This window comes from Castor canadensis, chromosome 7 (assembly GCF_047511655.1).
Source record: "Castor canadensis chromosome 7, mCasCan1.hap1v2, whole genome shotgun sequence".
Lineage (NCBI taxonomy): Eukaryota > Metazoa > Chordata > Mammalia > Rodentia > Castoridae > Castor > Castor canadensis.
The window spans coordinates 127,627,439-127,655,064 of NC_133392.1; the positions used below are offsets into that span (position 1 = coordinate 127,627,439).

Sequence of the window (27,626 nt, forward strand, 5' to 3'; positions counted from 1 at the left end):
ACCCTTACTAAGAGATGAAGAATTTGTTCCACTTGTATATTCTGAGTCCTAGAGGGCAGGCTTCCTGCTTACAAATGTCTTTGTAATCCATCAGGTGGTACTTTCTGTGTAGTGTATTCTCAATAATCATTAGTTGGGATTAATAAATACTAGATAGTTGAGGAATTATCCCACCAGCATCAAAACTTCTAGAATCACAAGTATTCAGGATAAAAATCTTTATGCATTTTTATTGCCTTTCTAGAAAGTAAACTTAAGAACAAAATTTAGCCCTTTTTGAAGGTTTGAGGGTAATCGTGATTCAGATGCTAAAGTCTACTAAAGTCTTCAGAGTTCATTGAAATATACAGGACTATTTGCTCTGATGCTGAGTGGCCTAAACTAAGTGGACTTTGGAATTATTAAGTCTGTTTTGTAAAGTTTTTAGTTTTTCATTTTATTTTTATGGCATCCTATTTTAGCAGCTATTCTCGCCCCCTTTTTATTTCTTGCTTCTAATCAGATTGATCTACTAATGAACCTGTTTGGAGAGCTCACCATGTGCTTTAGAAAGAAAAGTCAGACTATAGGGTTCTTTTGGGAATAAGGCTTTGCACTTGGTTTGGCACATGGACTCCTTAGCTCTATCCATTCACTGTTTCAGTACCTTTTGGGGGTCAGCACTACAATAATAGATGCAAAGGCAGAACTTGATGCTTGTTGTTAAGGTGTTCAAGGTCAATCTATCTTGGCAGCTCAGAGGCCTTTCTGTGGTTCGTAGCCATATTTTAAGTAATGGTTCTGTTCCATTATTTTTATAGTTTTAATGATGTATTTTGCATGTAAGTAATAGGGTCGGGGTTGAATAAAGGGTCTTGTTTTAGCCCTCTTAGTGGGTCTTATAATTCTTTTTATTTTTAGTGCTGGGGATTGAACCTACACCTTGCACATACTAAGCAAGGTCTTTACTAGTGAGCCACATCTCCAACCTGCTTAATTGGTCTTATAGGATTATAAGTAGAATTATAAGATTTAAGACCAAGGTTGTAAAAATAACAAAGATAATGAAGTATATGTTATTTCTTTCTACCTCCTATAGGAAATACAGATGAAGAGGACTGCAATTGAAGCTTTTAATGAAACAATTAAAATTTTTGAGGAGCAATGTCACACACAAGAACAACATAGCAAAGAATATATTGAGCGATTTCGACGAGAGGGGAATGAAAAAGAGATTGAACGGTAAATCTACTTAATACCTCCAAATAAATTAGTGGTAGAAGACCTCTTTTGCTTCCAAATCATTTCTAACTTGCCCAGTCCTGCTCTATAGAACTACTTACTGTTTATACTAATGGCACCAAATTGAATTTCCTCTCATCTCTTTCTCTGTCCCTCTAAATTATTAACTCTAGCTTATCCTAGAGCACTCAGTTTAGAAATTATTTTTTTCAGAAAATCTTCCCTGATTCCTCAGACCACTTTAGTGACTTTTTTTTGTCAGTGCCCTTACAGTATATGGTCCTAATCTGTAGTGTGACATTTTCTGAATGCCATGCCTTTTCAGCTGCAAACTCATTGAGAATTAGTCATGGTGACTTATTTCCCCTGGTAAAGCCCAGCACCTATATGGAGTCTGGAAGTATATAATGGGTGCTCACTGAATATTTTTTTGATCTGAAATTTAATGTTGGTAGTCACCTAATAATAAATTAGAATGGAATAATACTGTAGGCAGAAAAACTAATCTTAACTGTTAAAGAGGCGTCAATGAATGTGGTTATCAGATTAAAAGACGGTGTGGGCCTCGATTAGAGAAATAGCAGGAAAAAAGGAGGTGTTAATAGAAATGCTGAGGACTTGATAGTGGATGATGAGAGAAGTCAAAGATTATCCCTCGATTTCTGGTGTGAGTGACTGGGAGATGGTATATAGGGAGTATACACTAAAATAGGAAGTATATGAGGAGAGTCCAAGGTAGGAACCTACAACTTTGATGCTCCTGTGAGAGCCCAAATGAGAGGCAGATTGGCCTTAGGTGTACAGAAAGGATTTGGAAACATACGTGTGCAGGTGATGATAGATGCTAAGAATGAGATTACATAGAGAGAGCAAGCAGCATGAGAATTATTGGATTTGTTAAATAAGTGAGCCGTCAGAAGCCTTTATCAAAACAAATTTAGTGGAATATTAAAAACTGAGTTAGATTATAGTGGTATGAGGCGTGAAAAAGCATGGAAAAATGGGGACAAAGTAAAAGTAAATAATATATAATGGCAAAGCAAAATTACTTCTTAGGCTAAGACCACATTGTAAGCCAACTTTTGTGTTAATGAGTATGAAGTAGATGTTAGTTCAGTGGTTAAAACCATGGACTAAACTGGGTATTGGGGTATATGACTGTAATCCTCAGCCCTTGGGAGGCAGAGGCAGGAGACTTGTGAGTTTGAGACCAGCCTAGGCTGTATAGTGAGACCCTGTCTCAAAAAACAAATAAGATTCTGTAAACTTGAATTACTAGTTTTGTAACTTTGGGCAAGTTGTTTAATCTGTGTCTGTTTCCTCCTCCATAAACTATGGATAATATCTTGATGGAATGCATAAGGATTAAACTACATATTACTGAGTGACAAGTGAGTAATGTGAGTAATTGCTACCATAAAAATTCAGAGCATAGAAAACTTTGTGTGCTGGAAAAGCTTATAGCCATCATCTAATGAGTGCTTACCAAAATGTGCTAGGCAATGTTCTAGTTCTTTTACATGTATTATCACATTCAATTAACACAGTAATTTAATGAAGGTAGGAATTGTCTTAAGTGCCCATTTTAAGCAGATGAGGAAATGAAAGCACAGAGAAGTTAAATAACCTGCCCATAGCCCCACAGTGCCGGGGTTAGAGATTAAACCTAAGTAGACTGTCTGCAGAGCCATTGTTTTTAACTGTTCTCCTGTGCTTTCTCTTAAATATCAAACATATAGCCAGGCATGATGGTACACACTGTAATCCCAGTACTTGGGAGGCTAAGGCAGGAGGATGGAGAGTTCAAGGTCAGCCTGGGCTACATAGCAAGACTCTGTCTCAAAAAAACAAACAAACAAAAAAACCTAAGAAACAACAACAACAAATTGTATGTATAGCTTTACTTAGTCATGGCTGAATTCAGGGCCCAAACAAGGTTATTGGGATTTTTTTGCACATTGTCTTTTGGCTCAATTTTATTCTGAGTTGGCTTTATCCTCAAGCAGGCTTTCCCTTATATAGTGGAAGTATAGCTTCTGGGAATCCCAGAATCACATAGTCATAACTTAGGGGAAAAGAGAGAATCTATTTTTACAACAGTTTTAGCAAAGGTCCTAGAATTCAGTCTCCTTGAGTCAGTTAGGGTTTTATTATCATTACTGAACCAGTAACTGGTCTGAGGATAAGAATGGGATGAAATGGAACACTCTTAATAGTCAGTCTGGGATGTGTGTGTATATGTGTATGTCACCTACCTCTGAATCTGAGATGGGGGCAGAGAACTGTTACCTACAGGAAACATCAGGGTGGTATAACTAGAGTAGGACTGATCTAGGCAAAACCAAGAAATGGTCTACCATATTTATGATGTTAAGATACTTGCTGGGTATGCAGGTGTGCCCCTGTAGTCCCAGCTACTTCAGAGGCTGAGGCAGGAGTATTGTTTGAGCCCAGGAGTTCAAGGCTAGCCTATGCAACATAATGAAACACTGCCCCGCTTCCAGAAAAAATATATAATATACACGTTAGGAACATGTTTATACTTTAGGATCCTACTGCTTATTTGTTATTTTAGCCTTAATATGTCAAATATTTTCACAGAATTATGATGAATTATGATAAATTGAAATCACGTCTTGGTGAGATTCATGATAGCAAAATGCGACTAGAGCAAGATTTGAAGAAACAAGCTTTGGACAACCGGGAAATAGATAAAAAAATGAATAGCATCAAACCTGACCTGATCCAGCTGCGTAAGATCCGAGATCAGCATCTTGTGTAAGTAGTTTGGGACCATATCGGGAATGAAACGCTAGCATCAAATTACTTCTGGAACTAGAGATGTTATGGGTGGAAGAAGAGATTTATAATTGAAAACAGAGATTTTAAGAATTTTAGGATTCAGCCATTAGTAATAAGGGGTCCCAGAATGGGGCAAACCAGAATGTAGTCCTCTGCTTCATGCAAATAAATGCCTGGGAAATCTCAGAGGGTGGCTGTTGTGTGAGCAAAATGATACAGGTTAAAAAGTACAGATTAACGTTTGCCTAAAATACAAAAACTGGAATAGTTGGTTACATGGTACAACCATAGAAAGAGAAATTACCTCTCAGAGGCACTAACATTAGGAGCCTACAAATAAGTAAACAGAGCAATTTCTTAAATGTTTTTTATACTTAAGAAATGAAATTCTGCATTTAAATGACAGCGATGTGTCCACAGAGGCAGTTGAGTAGTGAAACCCAGCTCTTTAATGTGAGGGGCAGGTATATAATTTAGCCAAATGTAGGCATAGGGAGGTTGTCCAAATAGAAACCAAAAGACACATTATGGGCTGGAGTGGCTCAGGCAGTAAGAGCGCCTGCCTACCAAGCATGAGGCCTCAAGTTCAAACCCCAGTGCTGCAAAAAAAAAAAAAGGACACATTATCAAAACAAAATATGTGGCTTGGACTTTTAGAATGACAAATGACTGGATCGTAGAGGGAAAGAGTCCAGGAGAAAGGAAAATACATTAGGTTTTGTTCTGGGTAATGAATAGATTGTTAAGAAATAATAGATAAAACACTACTCAATTCAAACTCCTGGCAGGAGAAAACAAGAGTTTTTTCTAAAACCTAAGTCCTTTGACTCTAGATTTTCCCTAGACTTCAGAGTTTCTTTGTATGAAAAAGGGGAAAGGCCTAGATGTTTAGAACCGTGGCAGATGATTTTAAGTAAAGGAAATTTTAGGTGACTTTTTGGTGGTAGACAATTACAAAAACATTATACTGCACAGGGTTTTTTTTTGTTTTTTTTTTTGGGCGGGGGGACTGGGGTTTGAACTCAGGGCCTCTCACTTGCTAGGCAGGTGTTCTACCACTTGAGCCATGCTGGGTGGTTTTTAATAACATATATCTCAAGAGAATATTTTAGTATGCTATTGTGGCCAAAAGAAAAAAAATCAAGCTAGTGTACATAGTATGCAGAAGAGCTTTGTAAATAAAACAGGTATATGTCCTTATCTAAAAGGAATATGTATGTTCTTGGAATGCTTATGTAGCTCTGATTATATCATGAAGTTGAAGAAAGGCCCAAGAGGGCTATGCCCTGGACCAAAGAAAATACTTCTTTCCCCTGAAAAACAATAAAGATATTAGGAAATATACCATCACAGGGGGCATGAATAAGTTTAGTGTGTTAGTCCATTCAGATAGCTATAACAAAATATATGATAAATTTAGTAGCTCATATACAACAACAGTTCCTCAAGTTCTAGAAGCTGGGAAATCTAAGATCAAGACACTAGCAGATTCTGTATCTGGTGAGGGCCTACTCTGTGGTTCATCGATAGTGCCTTCTAGCCATGTCCTTACATGGTGGAAGCAGTGAGGGATCCCTCTCAGGTCTCTTTTATAAGGACACTAAGGACCTGTTCATGAGGGCTGTCCTTCCATGATCTAACTAACTCCCTCGGGGATGAGGACTTCACCATGTGAATTTTCAGAGGACACAAACATTCAGACCATAGAATGTTGACAAACCAAACCTTGAATGTTCCTTAACAGGTTGTATAAGCTAAATATAAAAGAGTTTAGGTAACACCATGGATGACAAAGCCATGACCTGCTAGTAAGGACAACTTGGATGTTTAGGGAGATACATAGTCATTAGCTGTTTTGGAAGGGTTGCTTCAGGAAGATAGTCTAGAATCCCATAATCCATATTTACATGTTTCTAACAGAAAGCTGTCTCTAGGGTTCATGAACTAGATCTGTTCTAATGTTGTAGTTTGTGTAATCAGTCTTGATGAAGACTTGTCATAAAATAGGTATTACATATTAGTGTTGTTGCATGACATTGAGTATGATCTGTCTTTGGTCCTGTTTTGAAGTTTCAATAGGTTAGAATTCTGTAATACCCAACTAGAGATTGTCATTAGTTCATCAAGCTCTCTTTGGGTATAGACATTGCCCTGACTCCCATTACTGCTTATGTGATTCCCTGCTGAGATCATGATGTACTGTTTCTAAGATATTTTTGAATGCTTAAGTACAAAATTTTGTTTCTTAAATATAGAAAAAGACCTGTACTAGATAATTCCATTTATTTGAAGTTAAAGAATAGGCAAAAATCTAACTATGGTGATAAAATAAGAATAGTGATACTGGTCTGGTGCTATGACTCAAATGGTAAAGCTCCTGCTTTACAAGTGCAAAGCCCTGAATTCAAATCCCTGACCCACCAAAAAAAAAAGAATAGTGATTACTTACTGTGAGGGTGGGGAGTATCAATAGGAAAATGGCTCTTGATCTGAGTTACATGGATTTATATACATATAAAATTCATATCTGTACATGTAAGATGGGGCTGGCAGAATGGCTCAAGTGGTAGAGTGCCTGCCTAGCAACCGTGAGGCCTGAGTTCAAATCCCAATACCACCAAAAAAGAAAAAAAAAGGAATATGGCTGTTTGCATGTAGTTCTTTTCCATCGTGAGTTAAGGATAGTTTTCATGACCATTTACCTTTCTTGGTGTTCATAAACCTAAATTCATAAATTAAAAAAAAAGAATAGCTTGCATTAATGAGAAGTTCTGAGTAACATGTACAAGGGGAGTTTGCAGCCAAAGGAGTACTGCAGAGGGTGGTATGTTCTGTTTTCCTTTTTTGTAACTTTTTCCAGATATAATTTACATCTCATACAATTTACCCATTTAAAGTATTTAATGCAGTGTTTTTAGTGTATTCATAGGTACTTGCACTTATTACCTTCTATTTAAGAACATTTTCATCACCATTAAAAAAAAATTCTGTAACTTTTACTTATCATCCCTATCATCCTGTCCCTCCAGCTCTAAGCAACCACTAATCTACTTTATATCTTTATGTATTTGCCTATTCAGGACATTTTATATAAATTAAAACGTGTAGTCGTTTATGATTGGCTTCTTGCACTTAATGTTTTCAAGATTCATACATGTATCATTCCTTTTTATGGCCACATAGTATTCCATTATGTGGATAGAGCACATTTTGTTTAACCATCATCAACTGCTGAACATTTGGGTTGTTCTTACTTTTTGAGTACTTTCAGTAATGCTGCTATGAACATTCATGTTTATTTTTGTGTGAACATATGTTTTTGGTTCACCTGGGTACACAGGAAGAGTGGAATTCCAGACTGTATATAATTCTATGTTTAACTGAGGACCTGCCTAGACTGTTTTGAAAAGTGGCCACACTATTTCATACTCATACCACCAGCGACAGTCTAGGTTCCTTAACATAATGAATCACTTCTTAACATCTTAATGTATTTCTGATAATTCTGAATTTTTAAGTGATTATTCTTTTTAAAAATTATAATACATTATCTCATTTTACTCTTAATTTAGGGAGTATGAAGTTCGTGTCACAAAACTTGGTACATTATTCTTTTTCTATAAATTTGTATGGGAAATATTTAATCTTATTTATCACTATGGTTGGATCAGATAGGAATGTCATTCTGAAGTAGTGCTAAGAAGCTAAGGAAGCATCAGGTCCTTTGTCTTCCTCTGTTCCTAGTCATCGAGTCTTGCCATCTGGTTTAAATACTGCTGTTCCAGAATACAGTAATCTCCTAGTTGACCACCAACAGACTCTACATCTTAAAATTTTATTTTGGTCCTTGATTCAGGGTACTATGTATGGGGGCCACCCTTTTCAGTCACTATTTCATACTTTAGTCATACTATAGGGGAAGCTTAAATTCTCCTCTAGGACTACTTACTGCTTTAGCTTCAGACTGTTTTCCTATCCTCTTCTATCAGGGACTTCCCAGCTTAATCCTCTCTTTAGTCAAGACTGAAACACAAGCTCTTTCCCTCTGAAAAGAGTGATAGTTGGGTTGTAAAGTCAATTACATCTTTAGAAAGCACACAATATATACATTTTACCCCCACATGCTGAAGCAGGGGCAAGGAAAGCATATGCTAACACCAGCCCTTTTAAAAGTCTTAAGATAACTTCAATGTAGGCTATGGGAGTAGTATTTGCCCTGTTTTTTTAAAGAAGAGGTTACTAAGGCACAAAGAAAGGCTTGTCTAAGACCACATGCTTAGCAACAGAATCAGAACTGGATATCTGATGCCTTGCCTCAGATTTTTTTTATAGAAGTTACTGTCTTTATATGTGGTCAAAACATTATTCAGAAGCAAACAATTAAATAAGAGTTGACATTAACTAACTAAAGCTGCTTGAGCTTTCTCAGAATGACTTTTTTTTTTTTGCAGTACTGGGATTTTAACTCAGGGCCTACACCTTGAGCCACTCCACCAGCCATTTTTTTTTGTGTTGGGTATTTTCGAGATAGGGTCTCCTGAACTATTTGCCTAGGGTTGGCTTCAAACTGCAATCCTCCTGATCTCTGCCTCCTGAGTAGCTAGGATTATGGGCGTGATTCACTGGTACCTGGCTTCAAAATGATTTTTAAAAGACAGTTCTTGGCATTAGTAGTAGATGTTTAAGGACACTGAACTGTATAATAATCTTTCATGTGGACTTTGGGGAGACTGAAGAAAAATCTTAGGATAGAAGGTAGGTAACATCATAAATGGAAGATGGATTAAAAACATTTTTTCTCCCCATCGCCTGTCTTCCTTCTAACTTCCCTCTTAGAAAGTGAGGTACAGTTTAAAGAGATTGATGGTTAAAAGAAAATGGGGACTCAGGAGAAATTGTGGTGTGGTTTATTCAATTTAAAACAGTGTGCTTATCCTTTTTAGACAACTTTGTATATTAAGGATAGAAAACTTTGGTAGATGTTTAGAAGAGGGTATCCTGATATTTTGCTAAAAGAAGCGATGTGTGGAAGGGGGTTTGTTACTAAATCAGTTCTTATCAAAATCACATATTATCAATTTTCCAGCTTTACTAAGTGTTAAAAATGAAATCCAGCAAGTCTTTGGTCTGTCTAAAAGGACTTTAAATATTAGGCAAAATCCCACTGAACAATGAACACACATTTTAACTATGAAGGACAAGAACAGAAAATAGTTCATGTTAAGGAGAAAGTAATAGCTAGAGAGGGAGGGTAAGTGAAGAGGGTAAAGGAGGGTGGATATGGTTGAGGCACTTTCTGTACATGTATGAATGTGGAACATTGAAACCCGTTGAAATTATTCTTAAGGGGAGTGAGGGAAGAGGAAGAGTAATGGAGGGAATGAACCAAACCTGGTACAGAATATGTATATATGGAATGTCACAATGAAACTCCTTGTATTACTATCATATACTAATTAAAATGTTTAAAAAATAAAAATAAAAATTAGGTATGATACCAGGTTATGTAATGTACTTGGTGTCAGAGACTGATACAAGGTGACCCTGGAGTTGTAAAGATTTTGTTAAAAGCAGCCCACCAATAAATATTTACCTTGTACTTTTATACTGGCTTAAACATTGGGAATATAGCCATGAACAGGACAGATTTTTCTGTAAAGTAGCTTACATTTCAATGGAGGAAACAAACATAATTGGTGAAAATAAAAAATAATGCTGTGGGGGGGGCATGGAGATGGTTCATGCCTGTAATCCCATCTACTTGGGAGGTAGAAATAGAAGACTGAGGTTCAAGATAGCCCAAGCAAAAAGTTAGCAAGAACCAATCCCAAAGAACAAACCAGGGATGCAGGTCTGTAATCCTAGCTATAAAGGAGGCAGAGGTACAAAGATTGCAGTCCAAGTCTGGCCATGGGCAAAAGCATGAGACTCTATCCAAAAAACAACTAAAGCGAAAAGGGCCAACAGCTTGACTCAAGTGGTAGAGCACTTGCCTACCAAGTAGAAGGCCCTGAGTTCAAATCCCAGTACTGCCAAAATATAATAAAATAGTGAATTTTAGCTGAGTACTATAAAAATGATAAAATAAGGTAAAGTGTAGGCAGTGACTGGGTACTACTTTAATTGGGACAATTAGGGTAGACATCTCTGAGAAGACATTCACTATGAGACCTAAATGATAAGGAGTCTTGTTTGGGGCGTCGTGATGAATAGAGGTGTTTTTGTACTCCAGATTTATACCATTGGCCATCTGAAAGGAACTGCATGTGAGGATTTACATCATTTTATATCTAAGTGTTGGTATTTTAAGATACTATAATTTGCTTGGTCATGAAATAAGTTCATATTAATTACTCAGTTGCCACCCTGAATTTCTTGTGGCCTACTTAGATGCAAAAATAGATGCTTGGTTAGAGCTCAATTCAGTTGATCACACAGGTAGTAGGTCCTCTGGCTTACAGGAGATTGTAAATGTGATACCATACTCACTTAATGAGTTCAGAAACAAATACCTCACTGTATTTGAATGCAACTATGTGTGTGCTTGGTGCTTCTAGATAGAAGAAAAAATGAAAAGTGAGAGAATTCTTAATTTTGAGTAGTTTTCTGTGTTTCTATTTGCAGAAAAAAATTAATCATGGTATAGTTGAAGGAAAGGCAAGAAAAAGACTTAACTTAAGGAAACGTCTGGCCACTCTTTGTGAGATTAGGGAAAATAAAGAGGTTCCTAGACTCTTAAAGTTTGGTCACATTGTCCAGGCAATTTGCTTAGATTCTGACATGGTGTCTTCCGTCTTGGCAGATGGCTCAATCACAAAGGAGTGAGACAGAAGCGTCTGAATGCCTGGCTGGGAATCAAAAATGATGATACTGATGAGTAAGTTCTCTCTAAACCTTTCTGTCAGAGGACCAAGTCACAATATAAGACTTGGGCTCTCTTTGCACTTGCTGAAAGTTGGTTCTCATTGTTACTAGAGGATATTGAGTCAAGAACTTTGTATCTCTTTTGAATTGAATTGCCTTAAGAGTATTTGGGTTTAGAAACCAGCTCAGCACATGAAACCTGGACACTGCTATTCAGACATTCATGTTTTAGCTTATTGGATGAGACATATGAATTCTGTGCACCACAGTAAATAATGAAGTTGTTTAAAGAACACCCAACTAACTGCAATTGTATGGTTAAGAGTTAGAATAGCATTTTATTAATGATTTAGCTTTTAATTATAAGTAAACTGATTGTCAGAATAATATTTTAAATATTTTTTAGGACCTATTTTATCAATGAGGAAGATGAAAACCTGCCACATTATGATGAGAAAACCTGGTTTGTTGAAGATATTAATCGAGTACAAGCAGAGGATTTGCTTTACGGGAAACCTGATGGTGCATTCCTAATTCGCGAGAGTAGCAAGAAAGGATGTTATGCTTGTTCTGTGGTGTAAGTCTTCTCTGGATGTGACCTTTTGAAATCTTGTGCATTGACTAATAGAAAATTAACTCATAAAATTCAGATGGAATTAGTTAAAGTATGACAATGAGAACCCATGACTTACTTAGACCATTAATATTTGTGCAAAGAAAAGAGTTTTAGGATATAGTGGATTCAAATCCTGGCTCTACTGCTTATTAGCTGTGTAACCCTGGGTAAATTACAGATGAGTTTCCTCATCTGTAAAATAAGGGTAATAATAATATTTACTTTGGGTTTTTTTTTTTCCTAAGGTAAATGTTACCTACTAGTTTTTAGATAATGATGTTACTGATAGACATGGCAGAAGGCAAAGAGGGATGAAGTGACTTTGTCTTCAGAGAGGGCAAAGTGGAGAGGATGGATGAAAGGCACTCATGTACACAGAGCACTGAGCACCTTATGTGATCGTCTTGTACTTCAGTAGTCTACTTGTCTTGGAGTCAGAGTTTGAATCTTAAGTTTACCAGGTTTCAAAATCCACATTTTTTCAATTGCAATTCATTTAATAAAACATCAAAGTTCAGTAGAATCACAATGACATAGGTGTCCTTGGTAGGCCATGTATGTGCAGAACTGTTGATTCTGGTGGGGAAAAGAGGGATGGAAGGTTTTATGAAAGAGACATTAGATCTGGATCTTTAAAGGATGATCGGTCTTTGGCAGAAAATACGGGAGAAGTTGAAAAGTGCATGGATTACTGTCATCCTTAGATAGAACTACTTGTAACATTTCATTTCTCTTTGACCTGCTCAAGTTATCTGAGTGAAAATGACAAGAGAGGTTAGTTCTTGCAAAATTTGGGATCTTTTAAGAGTAGAAAAAAAGAAGGAAGGCAGTAAGTTCAGTTCCCCTTCCTCTCCCAGGTCACTGTGTGCAGCCTTGTAGGTTAAGGACCTGTTGGTGTAAGATGCTACCCAGTAGTTTTGCGAATCTCTGGGGAAACAAGTTGCAGCTTGAGTATTGTGGGAACATATTTTCCTTCCCTTAGCAACAGGATTGATTAGACTAAAGTCTGTAGTAGTATCTATGAAAACTAATTGGTCACACTTTATATTGGATTTCTTATTAAGAATGATTTGGAGACAAAAGAGAGACTGGCATCAAAAATATTTCCATCTATTTTCCAGCCTCTCTGGCCATAGAAAGCCTGTCAATAGTGATGTCACAGTATTCTTTGGACATTTGCTGAAGTAGGAATCTGAGTAAGTTCAGTTTTTAAGAAGAGTCTCAGAGCAAAGTTAAAATGATCATGTATGGGTCATCAAGCCATTTAGTTTAGTTTAGTTTAGCCATTTAGTTTTCAATTTTAATACCTATTCATAACATCATAAAGAAGCCTAAGAAGAAGTTACTGAATCTAAGACTTTCTCAGGCTAAAGATTCTGAGCACGCAATGTGTGTATCTACTTGTTAGAGGATCAGGTAGTGAGAGCTTGGATCCTTATTGTTGCTGCCATTTGGAAATAAGATATTTGATTAGGGATAAGAATAACTAGATAGAAAATCAACAAGGAAATAGAACAGTTGAACAATACTATAAAACAATAAGACCTACCAGATAACTATAGGACACTCCACCAAACAATAATGGAATACACCTTCTTCTCAAGTGCACATGAGCCATTATCCAGGATAGACCATTGGTTAGGCCATAAAACAAGTTTCAATAAATTTTAAAGGAGTGAATCATATGAAATATATTCTCCAACCACATGGATGTTATCGTGGTTCGAAGACAGCCCAGGGCACATAGTTCTTCAGATCCTATCTTGAAAAAAAACCATCACAAAAAAGTGCTGGCAGAGTGGCTCAGGCTGTAAGACTCCAGTATTGACCAAAAAAAAAAATTGGAGATGAATGAAAATGGAATTATACAATATAGCAAAACCTACAGGATATATAGCAAAAGCTGTGTCTATATTACAAAGAATGATCTCAAACCTTGAAAAACTAGAAAAAAGAGTAAACTAAACCTGAAGAAGGAAGGGGATAATAAAGATTAGAACTAGAGTAAATGAAATAGAGAATAAAAAACAAACCTTTTTTGTTTTTTTAAAACAAAAAAGTTGGTTCTATGAAAAAGCCCAACAAAATTGACAATCTCTAGTATACTGGCAAAAAAAAAAAAAAAAAAAAAAGGTAAATTACTAAAATCAGGATTAAAGAGAAGGTGTTTATAGAAATAAAGGAATACTATAAATAGTTATATGCCAATAATTTGAATAACTTACATTTATTGTTAGACAAATTCCTGGAAATACAAAATCTACCCAGACTGACTCAAGAAGTAGTAGAAAATCTGAGTAGACCTGTAACAATTAAAGAAATAGAATTTTTAATTAAAAATTATACAAAAAGAAAAGCCCAGGCCCAGGTGGCTTTCCTGGTGAATTCTATCACACATTAAAGAAAAATGAGTACCAATCTTTTACAAATTCTTCTAAGAAAAGAATACTCTCCAACTCACTCCATGACGGCAGAATTACCCTGGTAACAAAACCGAACACAGATATTACAAGAAAAGAAAGCTGTAAACTTTATCTTCTATAGCACTGCTTGGGAATATGGCTTTGCAGAGCAAAAATATTGGCAAGGCAGCTGTCGCAGCATATAAAAAGGATTGTATACCATAATTAAATAAGATTCACCTCAGAAATGCAAGGTAATTCAACATAGAAAAATCAGTTAATGTACTAAACCATATTAATAGAATAAAAATTAGAAAATCACATGATCTCAATAGACTCACAAAAAGCTTTTATAAAATCCAATACTCTTTCATGTTAAAAACACTGAAGAAACTGAGTATTATTATTTTTTTTAGGTATTAACTAATTAATTATCAGTTAATACCTAATAAGAGGCATCAATGAAAAACCTAGTTAGTATCATACTTAATGGAAGACTGGATGCAGGGTGTGCACTCTAAAAACTGCTTTTCATCATTGTACAGGAGATTCTAGTCAGGGTAATTAGGCAAGAAAAAGAAACAAAAGCTATGGAAGAAGTAAACTGTTAGATAAGAGGTCAGGAAAGTTGTAGGTTATATGACACTAAGGTGTATTTCTGTATACTAGCAACAAATAATCCAAAAAAGAAATGACATGCCATCAAAATGATGAAAAACTTAGTAATAAAAGTATAGGTTGTAATGTGAAATCTACAAAGTATCACTGAAAAAGGTTAAAAGAAGACTTTAATAAAAAGGTGTGGCTGAGGGTGTGGCTCAAGTGGTAGAGTGCTTGTATAGGCCCTGAGTTTAAACCTTAGTACTGTTAAAAACAACAACAACAACAAAAACAACTTAGGATGGCAAGGCAATACTTCCCCAATTTTTCATTCAGCATAATCATGTCAAAATCCCAGATGGATATTTGCAGAAATTTACAAGGTGTTCCTGCACTTGATGCAAAAATGGAAGGGACCCAGAATAGCCAAAACAATCTTGAAAAAATAGGAAGAAGTTTTGGAGTATTCATACCTCATGATTGCAAAATTTACTATAAAGCTATAGTAATCAAGGCTCTGAGGAGGTACTGACATATGTAGATCATTGAGTGTTACTGAGAGTTCAGAGTCTGCACTTACGGCTATTGTTTTAATTTATCTATCTGTGATCATTCTAAAAGAGCTGAGGCAACACAATTTTACAAGTTTTGTCCAATTGACAGGACACTTCTGCATCTCCTACCACATATAACATTTGAACTAGACTTCTGGTCATTTATTGTCTCTTAAACTATTGTTATCTGCCTTAACATTTTTCCTGTGGTGTACCATTGCAGTGCTGATGGGGAAGTGAAGCACTGTGTGATCTACAGCACTGCTCGAGGATATGGCTTTGCAGAACCCTACAACCTCTACAGCTCACTGAAGGAGCTTGTGCTCCATTACCAGCAGACATCCCTGGTTCAGCACAACGACTCCCTCAATGTTAGGCTTGCCTACCCTGTCCACGCACAGATGCCATCACTCTGCAGATAAAGAGGGAGTAAGAAGAGAAGTGGCTTTCCAGCATTTTTTCTACAGTTTTTATTAGACTACGGTGAGGGCATTCTTTCTACAGAGACTGCTTGTTTTGCACAAGAAGTGATTCTGTGAAGGTGAAGTGGAGAGGCTGACCAGTAGCCGGCCAGGATGGGGGAATAAGTTAGGGGCCTGGGGCCTTTGGGGCTCATCTGTGCTGCTGCCCTGTCATACTAAGCTAGAAGCAGATGTCATTTTTACAAAGTCTATATTTCATTGGGCTTTTTGTTTTTGTTTAACCAGGTACCCTCAACAGAATGTGTTAGGCTTGTTGGGGGCAAGGGGTGGGAGTTGTATTTGGAAGCTCCTGAAGAGTCTGTGTCCTATTTTGGTCTTAACTCCTGAGAATGCAGGAGGGGCATGGGTCTGTTGGGAGTTCTGTTTTGCTCTCACAGTCTCTCTTCCCTCAAAAAGATGGCTGCTTTGGTTCTGTGGTAGAATGGGATTTGGTTTAAGAAAATAAAAAAGACAACAACCAAAGGAAAATAGGGAGGTTTGGGATTTCATCTAAACACTCTAAGCCCTGGGGATTAAAAAAAAATCTTCAGTCAAAGGTACTGCATTTCTTATCAAAACAATTTAGACTTCAGCATCTCACTGTCTCCTCCTTCTAAAGAAGTATTGTGTTCAGAAACCAACAACGTGTTTGTTGCCAGAACAAGGTCTAAGGGGCAGAAAGTGACTTAGTAGCTGAATGCACACTTCTGTACCAAAACTTGAAAACAAGAAAACTAGAAATGTGAATTTTAGCAACATTAAAATTGGTCAATGTCTTTCCTTCTGCCCTGCCCTTGCTTCTCAGAGATGAGGAATAGCATTCTTTTTGTGGGGATAGTAAGCTTTGAATCATAAAATGAAGTTGGTACTTGTGTGGTGTTTCCTTAGCCTAAAGAATGATTTGTTGTTTGAACTTTGTAACTTGTTTGTATGAGTAAAGAAGAGGTGCAATCCAGTGCTTTTAGATGGCTTGATATACCAAATAATGATCTAGAACATTATTGTTTGTGCTTCCCCAAGCTTAAAGACCCTGCAAAAACAGTGTACGTGGTTTAATTTGCCTTCATTTCCCCCTCCTTTGCTAGGTAGGGTTTAGGAAGCCATAGGTGGTTGAAGAGGGGAATCAGATTGTGGTCAGAAACCTCAGTAAATCACAGACTCAGGGGCCCTGGTGTCCAGGATGATGGTCATACCACGTTACATATATGCTTCCGTACAGTGGTTTCTGAAGCTTTTGCAGGGAGAGGAGGAGACAGCTTGGAGTCTAAACTGTTAGTTAAAACCATTGGGAAGCTTTTCTTTTTTGCCTTTTTTGTGAGCCTGCCATTGAGGCAATGTGCACAGTCTGCCCTTATGCTCCAGTGGCTATGATTTTAGGCCAGGAATCTTCTGCTCCATGTGGTTTAAGCCTTCCAGCTGAGTGAAGCTAGGCAGCAGAGTGGAGGGTAGGCATCTACTCCTGCCTTCATTATGCCCCACAGTCATCAGTCAACACTCATTTGACAAATAGCCCAGCAGCCTCTGAGCCAATCTTGGAATCATAATAGGCTCAATGTGACTCAGCTTTTGAGCCCAGAGACGTGCAGTCAGGCATCCTAGCTGAGCTAGAGAAACAGCCAGTACCTGGGTCTTGATTCATAAGGCATTTATAGCTAGGAAAACTCTAGTTTGGGGGCTGAAAGAAAAACATTTCTTTCCCTGAACACTTACTTTGGTGACAGTGTCTAGAATGGACTATGATGTGTACACCAAGACAAGGTGAAATTTTGGAAAAGCTTCCAGAGTTATGAACAATGAAGATATGAAGAAAAGGGCGTATCTTGCCTTTTTCTTATTTATATTGCAGTTCAATGGGGTGAATAGAGCCCCCTTCCATGTCATTGTTTTGATTTAAACCCTTAACTCATAGCCAGCACATTCTTTCCCCAAATTGGCAGATTAAAGTCTTGCTGAAAGTTTTACTGAGTAATGCGGGGCCAACTGTTGCAGGGCACACCTTGTCTGGTGTTGAACCTGCTGAAGCATTTGGATGTTCAACTGGATGCAAGGACTCTCTCCTATCTGGTAACTAAAATGTTAGTGTGTTCTGAATGTCTTTTAAAAAATAAGCCTAAATTGGGGGTGGCAGTGGTTCAAGTGGTGGAACATTTGCATACCAAGTGTAAGGCCGAGTTCAACCTTCAGTATCCCTCTGCCCCCTAGAAAATCTAAAATGGAATAGGATACACACTGTAGTGTTGAACAGTGTGTCTGTACCTCGTTGGGCAGACATGAAGGGTATACAGGGAGAGAGCAAGCAACATCTTATTCTCTGGGCTGGTTTGTGGGGAAGGGCTGCTGGTTTTCAGTCCTACCATTCTTCCCCACCCCTTTTCAGTTTCTGAATTCATTGCTTTGTGGGATCTAAGAGATCAGGGATCATTTAATTAAATGGAAAGTAGATTTTTTTGGCCAGTTGCTACATGGTTTGCTTGCTCTTGAGCCAGTGCAAATGACATAGGGATCAGTCTTTTAACCACAGGGCCTGGTGTATGTGGATAGGCAGTATACTGCACCTTTACTCCATGGTTTGGGAGGTCTTGGCTTTCTTACATGGGTCCTGCCCCATGATCTTGGCTCTGGGACTATCTCTTGGCATCTCAACTGCTGTTTCACTGAGACAGAGTATAAGAGACAGACCAAGACCAGAGGACTCATTATTCTCCTGGCTAGATAAGCCAGCCAATATGAAAGCAGGTTTGGGCTGGCTAGACACAGGTCCCAGGTCCATATTTTCCAGGTGGAGTTTTCATCACAAAACAATGCTGTCTCCACTTAGCCATAAATGTCAGGTCTAGCCATAGTTCAGACCTGGCTAGGATGCCTGTGTCCTTATCACTGAACTGGCCAAAGGTGAAGACTTCCTAACATCTTTGAGACTTGATGGGACCGCCCAATTTACCTTAGTCCTTATATACCCTAAAGCTTTCAGAGCCAATGTGGGGTTTTCCATGGGTCTCCTCTTCTTGCTGCAAGGAACCAGTCCCATGCATTCTCTTGAGCCAAGAACTGCATCTGGGTGGTTCCTGGTTTCCAGGATGATCTCTGCTGCCAGTTAAGAGTTAGAGTAGACCTCTGTGAGCTTTCAATTGCCTCAGAAACCAGAGGGTCCATTCAGGCACCTGCTTGGGCCCTCTGCTGCCAACTGCTCAGCTTTCCTTTAGCTCCAGCCACTTGTGACAACCAACCTTGTTTCCTTACAAATTCCAGCATGTGACTTTGATGCCCTGTTGTTACTTGTGAAAAATCTACTCTGTTGTCTTTGATGTAGTAAAAAAAAAAAAAAAATCATGTAGTTTATATAAAAATACCTGATTCCCAAGGAAGCTGACTGTATGTCTTGTGTTGGGACAGTTCATAATGTAGTTCCTAGGCCACTTTTGCAAATTGTTCTTGTCACCAGGTATGTTCAGACATTGCTGTGCAGTTGTGGGGAAGGGTGGGGGGGGAAGGTGAAGGGAGATACTTTCTGGGTTTTTTTTTTAACCTTGCCCAAGAGGGGATAGTCTGGCCAACTTGTTCCAGTAATGCAATAAAGACATTGCAATAAAGCACATTTTTGTCTTCATGATATGGGGGACTGGGTGGGCTTGGGGCAGGGTAGGGAGGAAGCAAAATAAGGTGCTAAGCCATTGAAATTCCCAAACTTCTCCAATAATCATCAAAAGACCAGTCCTGGGGCTGAACTGGAGCCACCAGTGCCCTTCCCTGAAGGCAGGCAATCAACACTAACAAGCATGATGAGTCTACCTGAAACAGGACAAAGGGAGACTCACTGAGAAAATTAAATGAGAGCCACTTCCTCTCCACTTCATCCACTCCTAATAATTGTAGTTTAGGGGTTCTCATGATGCATTACTGTCCAGAAATATAAGTATATCCACATTCTACTCAGGGAGCAGGGAAAATGGACTTATAGTCTACCCTCTTGTTGGTCCAGGCCAACAGGGCACTTTGTTGAGATTTCTGTGTTGGCAACATAATCAGCACCATGACCTCATTACACAGAACACTGAAACTCACATCCATGTCTCTCAGGCCTTTCCCACTCATGCATTCAATTATGAAATCAGGAATGGCATATTCTAAATGATGCCTGTGTCTGTCTCCTCCCCGCTATACTTTAACTACTTAGCATCTTCAAGGCTACTATGGATAGCATCCCTTAATCCCAAATTGTCCTCACTTTTGTGCTTGGGATACTTGAAATTCCTTTCTCCTGCCCAGTTCTCTCTTCTGAACTATACCTGGTGACTGGACATCTCCACTGGGACATCGGATATTCCATGGGGACTCCAAACTTGTTTACTTCATAGAGAAGAGACATGATTAATTGTGAATTCCCTTACTACCATTCCACTGCCAAATCCAAAACCTACTTAAAGCCTCTCCTTTCCCCAATTAATTACAAAAGCTAATCATCTTCTAAAAAGCCAGTCCTTCCCCTGTATTTTGGATTCTGATTTCTCCAACCTTCTCAGGAATCTCCCATGATAAATGATCAATTTTTTAACTCGTTTCTTCTCACTGGATAATGGCTGACATTTAAACCTGTTTTTTTTTGTCCTTGTTGTTTTGAAAGAAGGTCTGTGAACCCGACTGGTCTTGAACTCTTGATTGCATGCCCCCCTGCTGGGATTATAGACATGAACCATCACACCTGGCTGTTTAATCTTCATTCTACCTCCCCAATCTCTAACCATAACCTCCTCCACCCACACTTTTTTCCCTTCTTCTCAGTCAAGTCTTTTGAAAGAGCTGCTTAAATATCTTTATTTCCTCACCTGGAGCATTTTAGTACAGGTTCCATCATCACCTGAAACTACTTTGATGTCTTCTACTACCATCACTGTCTTCTCTCCATGGAAAGCTTTCATTGACTCCATTACAACTCATTCACCTAATTTTCCTCTGACATGTTTATTTTACATCTCTCAGACTCCTCCAGGCTTCTTACCCCTTATACCTTTTTTTAATCTATAGTTTTATCCACATCTCTGAATCAACTTACCATTTCTAGGTCAATTACATGTTTGTCCTGCCCAAACCACTATTGTAATGTACCTTGTATTCAGCATGTTGAATGCTGGGTCACCAGGTGGCCTGGATTCTTCTCCATTATATTTTACTAAATGGAAATAGAATTCATCCAGTTATGTAAGTCAGAAATATAGTCATCATCCTTGATAGCCCTTTGCTTTATATTGACAAACCATTCACCAAACCCATACTAATTTTATGCTCAAAATATCAAAACAACACTTTACTTCACCATTTTACTACCCTAGTACTAGAAGACATCCTTTTTTTTTTTTTTGGCAGTTCTGGGGTTTGAGCTCAGGGTTGTAGACTCAGGGCCCTGTGCTGCTAGGCAGGTGCTCTACCACCTGGGCTACAACTCTACTCCTTTTTGCTCCAGTTATTTTTCAGAAAACGTCTCATTTTTTTTTTGCCTGGTCCAGCCTGGACTGTGATCCTCCTACTGAGGTTTCCCATGTAACTGGGTGTGGTGTGTGCCATCATGCCTATCTTGTTTTGAGATAGGATTTCCCTAACTTTTTTGCCTGGGCTGGCTCCCAAGTAGCTGGGATTATAGGTATAAACCACTTCAATTGGGTTCTTCCATTCTTGCCCCCCTTAAATCCATTCTCATTACAACAACCAGTTATCTTTTCAAAATGCAAACCTAAGTCTGTGTAAAACATTAAATAACATTCAATTCCTCCTAGGATGAATCAGAATTATTATTTTTTAAATGAGACAGGTCTTATGCTGTGCTTCCTAGGCTGTCCTGAACTCTTGGGCTGAAGTGATCCTCCTGCCAAGTCATTAAGACTACAAATTACAAAATTTTTAAAATGGTCTGCTTCATCCTGATTTAGGATCTCATCCCCCATTTTCACTGGCTGTTCCCTCTGCTAATCCAAAAGTCTTGGATTAGCACATTCTTTCTGCATCTGCACATTCCCTAGGCAGTCCTTATCTCATATTGCCCAATTACCATCTGTATTCAGCTTCTCTTCCTTGTCTCTCCAATTATCTAGATCATCTGGGTCCCTGCATCTGTGGCCCATGGCCTGCACATTCCACTGGTCTACTGTGCAGCCAGTGATTTTCCTAAAACATAAACCTGGTATCACTTCCCTTAAGGAGACTTTCAGGAACTCTTCTCTGCCCTTGGGATAACCCAGCAGTGTTTAAGAGGAGCTGGTGCTTGGGGCAGGTGCTTGTGCATTTACATTACAGGATGTTTGACATCTTTGTGTTCTCTCCCTCTTTAAGAAGGCAGTTCCCATGAAATTGCAAGATCTGCTTCCTCCGACCCCTTTCACCTATGGTATAGTGCTTTTGACCAGATCCTGATATTACACGTGGGACACTCCTCCCCAGCTCCTCCAGCCATCCTCCAGCAATTCTCCAGGGAACAACCTGTGGCCTTTCCATTGCCCAGGTCAGGCACTCCAGATATGCTGTCAATGAATAACTTTAGCAAGGAGGAAGTGAAGTCAAGAAAGGAGTGGAAGGCTGAGGGAACAAATGTCCCCACAGTGGGCTCTGCCATCATGGGCAGAGCCCGCCCTCTGGTGGCCACTGTCTTCCCGTGTAGGATGACAAAGCTGCAAAGTCTGTAAGGTACAAGAAACACTAAGCTAGTGGCCCAGAGGTACTTTCCTCTCTCCAGGCCACCTGACACCTGTCCTTCACACCTAGGCATTAAATCTTCAAGAGTTAGCACAACAATCAGTGCAAGGCAGTTTTGTAAGTCTGGTCTTACTATGGAGGTACTCCTCTTCTAGCCCTGGCACTCCCTGCTCTGTGTTATCACTACCTGACTCCTAAACCCTGGTCTCAATGATATCCTCTTTTCACACTACCTATCAAGTACACTCTACTCAATGGGGGCAACACTTAGCAATGTCCACCTCCAGTGCAAGGGCCTACCTGACAATAGCCTAGGAGGGACTCACTGGCAAAAAACACTTAAGGACCTATTACTAATAGGCAATTTTCTGTTTTCATCTCAGCTGATCTCAGCATTTTATCAAATAACTATTCCTTTCATTTTGAAGCTCTTCCCTCTCTTAGATTTTAATTTTTTTTCTTTTTTTCAGTGCTGAGGGCTTTTGTGCATAGTAGGCAATTGTTTCACTACTGAGCTAAACTCCTGGCCTGACTGCAGTTTCTGGGTCTTCTTTCTTTGCCTTACCTATCAGTGTTCCTGAATATGTCACTGCTGATACATTGATGGTACTTATTTCTATGTAGTTCAGACCCATGCACCCAATCATTATCTGGATGTCCCACAAATGGCTCAAACTAAATATCCAAAATTAATCCCACCTCCTTTTACCTTTCTCTTGATTTACTGGTTAAGAGGCACTCTAAGTTAGGAGATGAATGTGGGTTCCAGAGTTAAAAGAGACCTATGCTCTGCCCAACCTATAAAGTCTAATATTCCTTATTTATAAGGCAGGACTATTAGTTGTTACACAGCCTTCTTTGGATCTCCAGTACCAACACAATTTCTAACTCCTGAAGGACCATTAGATAAGGCCCTTGGTTAACTTGCCAGACCCATTTCCACTTTGAATTATTTTTGGTTCCTTGAACACATCAGGTATATTGTATGTGCTACATACACTCTTTCCTAAACCAACCCCCACTCTTCCATACCCAGCAAACTACTACCTAGTGTCTACTCTTCATGCTTGAGCTCAGATGTCTCATGGTTTTTGAGAAGTGAAGCTTAATTAGGTGTCCCTACCCTGAGGTTGTAAACTGTCTTAGCCACCACTGTGTTTCCAGGAGCAACACACTAGAGGTATGTGCGTGATGACTGAAGAAAAGAAGCAAGCTAAAGACAAAAGATGGTTTCCAGGAGGGTGTATTACACAGGTCTGAGTGCAAGAAATGGCAAACAACTGCTATGTTTGCTTTAAAAGCTCATCTGACACCAATGCCAAGTCCTGATGCTTTTGATGCCCCCCTGGTTCTTGGCCCCTCCACAGAAGGCTGGGCCCAGTCTCCTCGGTGAGGGGGTAAGCTCTGCATGGAACATCCTGCCTCCTGTCACCTGAGGCATCAGGCACTTTGGTGATGCTCAGGGCTGGCTCCCCTTTCTGTCCTTGTGCACATTCAGACTCCCACAGCCAACTTTGGCTGGGAACCTCACAAAGTGGATGGGCCAGCCCAGGGGCACTGAGTAAGTGTGGTTTTCCCTCTTGCCCAGGAGACAGGCTCTTAGGGTGGGGTGGAGTTGTGGCTTCCAAATCCTGGGGGTTGACTGGTCCACCTGTCATTACTGTCTCTCTGCTTGGGGATGCCCTGTCTGGGCCCTCAATAAGGAATTTCCAGGACCATGTGTCTGGCTTCCCAGGGATGGAGGCAGCAGTATAGTAACTGGTGGGGATGAGTCCTGAAGAGCTGGGACAAAGTGCTGTTAGTGCCTGGTTGTGGAGGTGCTGGGTCTTCCAGCAGTCTTCAGGCAGGATAGCGTCTGTGGGTCTAGACCTACCCAGGCTGGGGGATGGTGAGGAGCCAGTAACTTCCTCAAATGCTTGTGGGCTCCCAAGCCTCCTCTGGGGAATGCCAGAACCTTCTCTTCTGGGAGGGCCCAGAATGACCCCTGTCAACAGGCCTGGGACCACAAGACCTTGGTTTCTTAGGTCCCTGGGCAAGAAGGTATCCTCTTCCCCACCCTCTCCTGCTCCTCTGGGGGGTGGCTTCTGGCCTGCTTCTGAGTAGGGTGCCAATTTTGGCTCCTGTAAACCCTGGCTGTTCTCAGGCTCTTCATCAGTATCATCCTCTGAGGAGTCTACCTCACGGATAGCTTCTTGCTTTTGCAGTGACTCTCGTCGTTCAGCTCGGTCCTGCCGGAGGGTGCCTAGGGCTCGTGAAGGAGCAGGCTGCAGCACCCCCTTTCCTGGTAGTACCCCTTTCCCAGACAGTACACCCCTGGCTCCAACTACCTCCAGAGAGTTGGCTTCCCTGGGTGGCAATTCCTTCTTTAGCTCACAGTGGGGCTGGTCAAGACTATGCTTGCGAGAAGGGGTCAACTTCTTCTCAGAAGCAGCCAGTGCAGCTGCCAGTTTCTCAGCTGACTGCACCCTCTTAAGCAGTGGTGAGCGGGGTGGCTCTGCACTCTTGGGCCGTGAGAGTTGTCTGCCTAGTGGAGGAGACAAGTGGAGTTTGGTGGGAAAGGTCTGGGCTCCATGACCAGACAGGGGTGATGGGGAACGCTGAGGTGAAGCTGCTGGTGGTGGTGGAGAAGGGGTGTGGGCTAATGGTGAGAGAGGAATACTGCCTGCTGACTTGCGTCGTGGAGAGCGGTACTGGCGTTGCAGCTTGGGTGCCAGACCATGTAGGGAACTGGGTCGTGTGTGCCCAGAGCCAGCTGGGGAACTGGGTACACTGGAGCTGGGGGAGCTGCTCTGCGATGAATTCCCTCCCACTTTGTGCAGACAGACAGACAGACAAGACAGACAAAGGCAGAACAGTATTAGTTTTTAGAAGGGGCAAAGCAGGGCTTAGCCCTGGAATGTCCCAGCATTGTCAATTACCCCAGCAGTGGACCAGAGCCTATATGGAAACAAAGCCATTCCCGCCCCACATCTGTTCTTCCCAAGATTGGGGTGGGCTGAAAGAGATTCAGAGAGCAAGACCTGCAGGAAGCAGAGAGCCCAGACACTTTCCTATATCCCAGGGGATGGTATCTGTTCTACAAGAAGCCCTCCATACCTGAGTGAACAGCATCAGGAGTTACCCGGTAGCCCTGAGTGGGAGATCTGGGAGAAAGGCTGTGGCCATGTGTGGGAGAGCCTGGCCCACTCTCCCCAGATGACAAGGAGCGGTTAAGAGATGAAAGGCTGCGGCTGGTGTGCAGAAGGGAGGCCTGCTTGGTAATCTTCCGGAATAGGGAGCTTCTTTTTCTGCTGTAGAGATAAGGGTCAAGGTGGAGTTGGTGCATAGACACAGCACACTCTAGGTCCAGGGCACGGGCACCCAAGAGTATGCAAGGACCCAGGTGCTTAGAGCAGACCTCTGGACTAAGTCTGGCTTACCTTTCTTGCCCCTCCTTGCCCCGGCTTCGCTTGCTCCTTCGGGCCATCTTGGCCTTGTAGCTGCCTTTCCGAGCTGGTCCCACTTTAATGGATGTGTTCTCCAGGGGAGTTGTTGAAATAGATACCTTGTTTCCACTCTGGGGAACAAACAGAGCATGAGGTCTAGGCTAAGGCGGTGGCCATATTCCTACCCTGCCCCTTTGGCATGGCTCCACCACAGCTCCAGCTTTTGCCCTTCCACCAACATGTCTTCCTTCTCACAGACAAGGAAATGGTTCCCATTGGACCTCGGAGTGGTTTACAGGTGGGAAGACAGAGAAGAGGCTCCCCTTGTCCTGTTTACTTGTCTTACCCTGTAGCTCAGAAGGGTCCCTGGGCATTAGCTGGTAAGAGTGCTGCCTTCTGGAGAAAATCCTTTCCCAAGTTCTGCATGTTCCTACATCTGTTCTCAGTGCCATATATATGTGCCCAACATTCCCACTCCCCATGGCCAGTCCAGACTCACAAGCTGGGGGACAGACACCACAACAGGCAGTATTCCCAGCACTAACCTTCAGAATCAGCTCCACCACTTCTGTATGTACCAGCCCATGCACAGGTTCCCCATTGACGTGGGTAATGAGGTCACCCTGACGAAGCCCTGCCTCGCTGGCTGGACCTCCATCCTCCACATGCTGCCCCAGAAAGAGAACAGTTTATAATCTGGAGCTTGAACATTAAGTATGGGAACTGGTTCTTCTCATTAAGTTGTAAGCCCCTTCACAATCACCCTTTGACCCCTGTGAGTAGTGTGGGCAGTGACAGAAGAAAGGACAGATGGGCTCCAGGAAGAGGAAGGTGGAAGAGTGACAAAGCTGGAAGACAATAGCTCTGGCTGGTCAGACATACCCACACCATGTGGTGCACAGTGTAGACATCTGAGTCACCCATGTAGACACGAATGGCCCGCAGGGTGAAGCCATACTTCTTGCCAGCTCGGTGGATGATGATGGGAGGCTTCAAGTTGCCAAGGGCTGGCAAGAAGTCCCTGCTTGGAGAAGAGTCTCTGGATGATGGATTGGATGACTGAGAGTGCGGGGACATGGGGCTTGCCAATGGAGAGCAGGTGTGGTGTTCTAGAGGAGGAGAAGCCAGGACTTAGTGAATCAGATGCCTGGCCATGCTCCTAACCCGAACCCCTGAATAGCCTGTTGATCACAGTCCTGCTCTAGTTATAGAACCAGAGCCTGGGGCACCTTTCCCACATCCTGACCAACTAAGCCCTCTTATCTGCTCAGTTTCCTAGCCACAGGTGGGGGTACAGGTAGCTAGCATGTACCAGGAACTATATAAACTCTTCATATGTATTCAAACATCACAATCCTCCTGTGAGCTAAACACTACGAATATCCACATTTTTAATGGAGAAATTGACAAAAGGGTTAAACAACTTGCTTAAGGTCAAGAGCCTTTAGTGATGGAGATTTAATATTAGTTCTTTGCCAGCATTTGAATTATTAGTCCTTTGCCTCAAAGCTTGCACTTACTACATTGTACTATCATGCCTTTTGGTGAGTTTGTGTGCACATAACTATCTTCAGCAACCTCCATTTTTATAAGCACAATCTCAGGTGTACACACACACACACACACACACACTCACACACTCTACCTGCCACATGCAGATTCCTGTTGCAGGCCCACAGAGACTCCCAATGCCCTTCCTATGAATTTTATCCTTTTCAGGTAGCCTACTCACCTGAAGGAATGAGGAGGGAAAGGGCTGTAGCTGAGGCAGACTTGATCACTTTGTTGACAGGGCGAGTGGTGCGTTTCTCTACAGAGTCTCCAGAGAGTAGCCGGTGACGGGCCCTGCGCACAGCCAGGTCACTGATGGCCTTGGCTGTGGCACCCTCGGCCAACTGTGGGGTCCCACGGCCTCGGATATCCATGGCTGTAAGCCCAAGTGAACAATGAGACCAGCAGTGCAGCTGAGCCCCCCTCCCTGCAGTATTTTCCAGCCTACG

The 27,626-nt window shown here is 40.8% G+C and overlaps 2 protein-coding genes across 17 annotated transcripts in view; one reads left to right on the forward strand and one right to left on the reverse strand.

Annotated features, from left to right (window-relative positions):
- Pik3r3 (phosphoinositide-3-kinase regulatory subunit 3) overlaps positions 1 to 19,030 on the forward strand; it is a 128,433-nt gene extending 109,403 nt beyond the window's left edge. For 2 of the 3 annotated variants that reach the window (XM_074080253.1, XM_020157645.2), the window contains 5 exons: positions 1,079 to 1,221; positions 3,823 to 3,999; positions 10,826 to 10,900; positions 11,294 to 11,464; positions 15,283 to 19,030. In XM_074080253.1, the coding sequence (XP_073936354.1) occupies positions 1,079 to 1,221; positions 3,823 to 3,999; positions 10,826 to 10,900; positions 11,294 to 11,464; positions 15,283 to 15,481 (765 nt within the window). In that variant the 3' untranslated portion in view covers positions 15,482 to 19,030. The remainder of the gene's footprint in view (positions 1 to 1,078; positions 1,222 to 3,822; positions 4,000 to 10,825; positions 10,901 to 11,293; positions 11,465 to 15,282) is intronic. The other variant, XM_074080252.1, reaches the window with a different exon arrangement.
- A 4,398-nt stretch (positions 19,031 to 23,428) lies between these two features.
- The window catches only part of Mast2 (microtubule associated serine/threonine kinase 2), a 182,514-nt gene continuing 178,316 nt past the window's right edge, over positions 23,429 to 27,626 (reverse strand). For 10 of the 14 annotated variants that reach the window (XM_020157647.2, XM_020157649.2, XM_020157650.2 and 7 more), the window contains 6 exons: positions 27,359 to 27,553; positions 26,509 to 26,735; positions 26,172 to 26,294; positions 25,621 to 25,757; positions 25,298 to 25,491; positions 23,429 to 25,010 (listed from right to left, as the gene is read on the reverse strand). In XM_020157647.2, coding sequence (XP_020013236.1) covers positions 23,485 to 25,010; positions 25,298 to 25,491; positions 25,621 to 25,757; positions 26,172 to 26,294; positions 26,509 to 26,735; positions 27,359 to 27,553 — 2,402 coding nt within the window. In that variant the 3' untranslated portion in view covers positions 23,429 to 23,484. The remainder of the gene's footprint in view (positions 25,011 to 25,297; positions 25,492 to 25,620; positions 25,758 to 26,171; positions 26,295 to 26,508; positions 26,736 to 27,358; positions 27,554 to 27,626) is intronic. The other 4 variants (XM_020157652.2, XM_074080251.1, XM_020157648.2 and 1 more) reach the window with 2 other exon arrangements.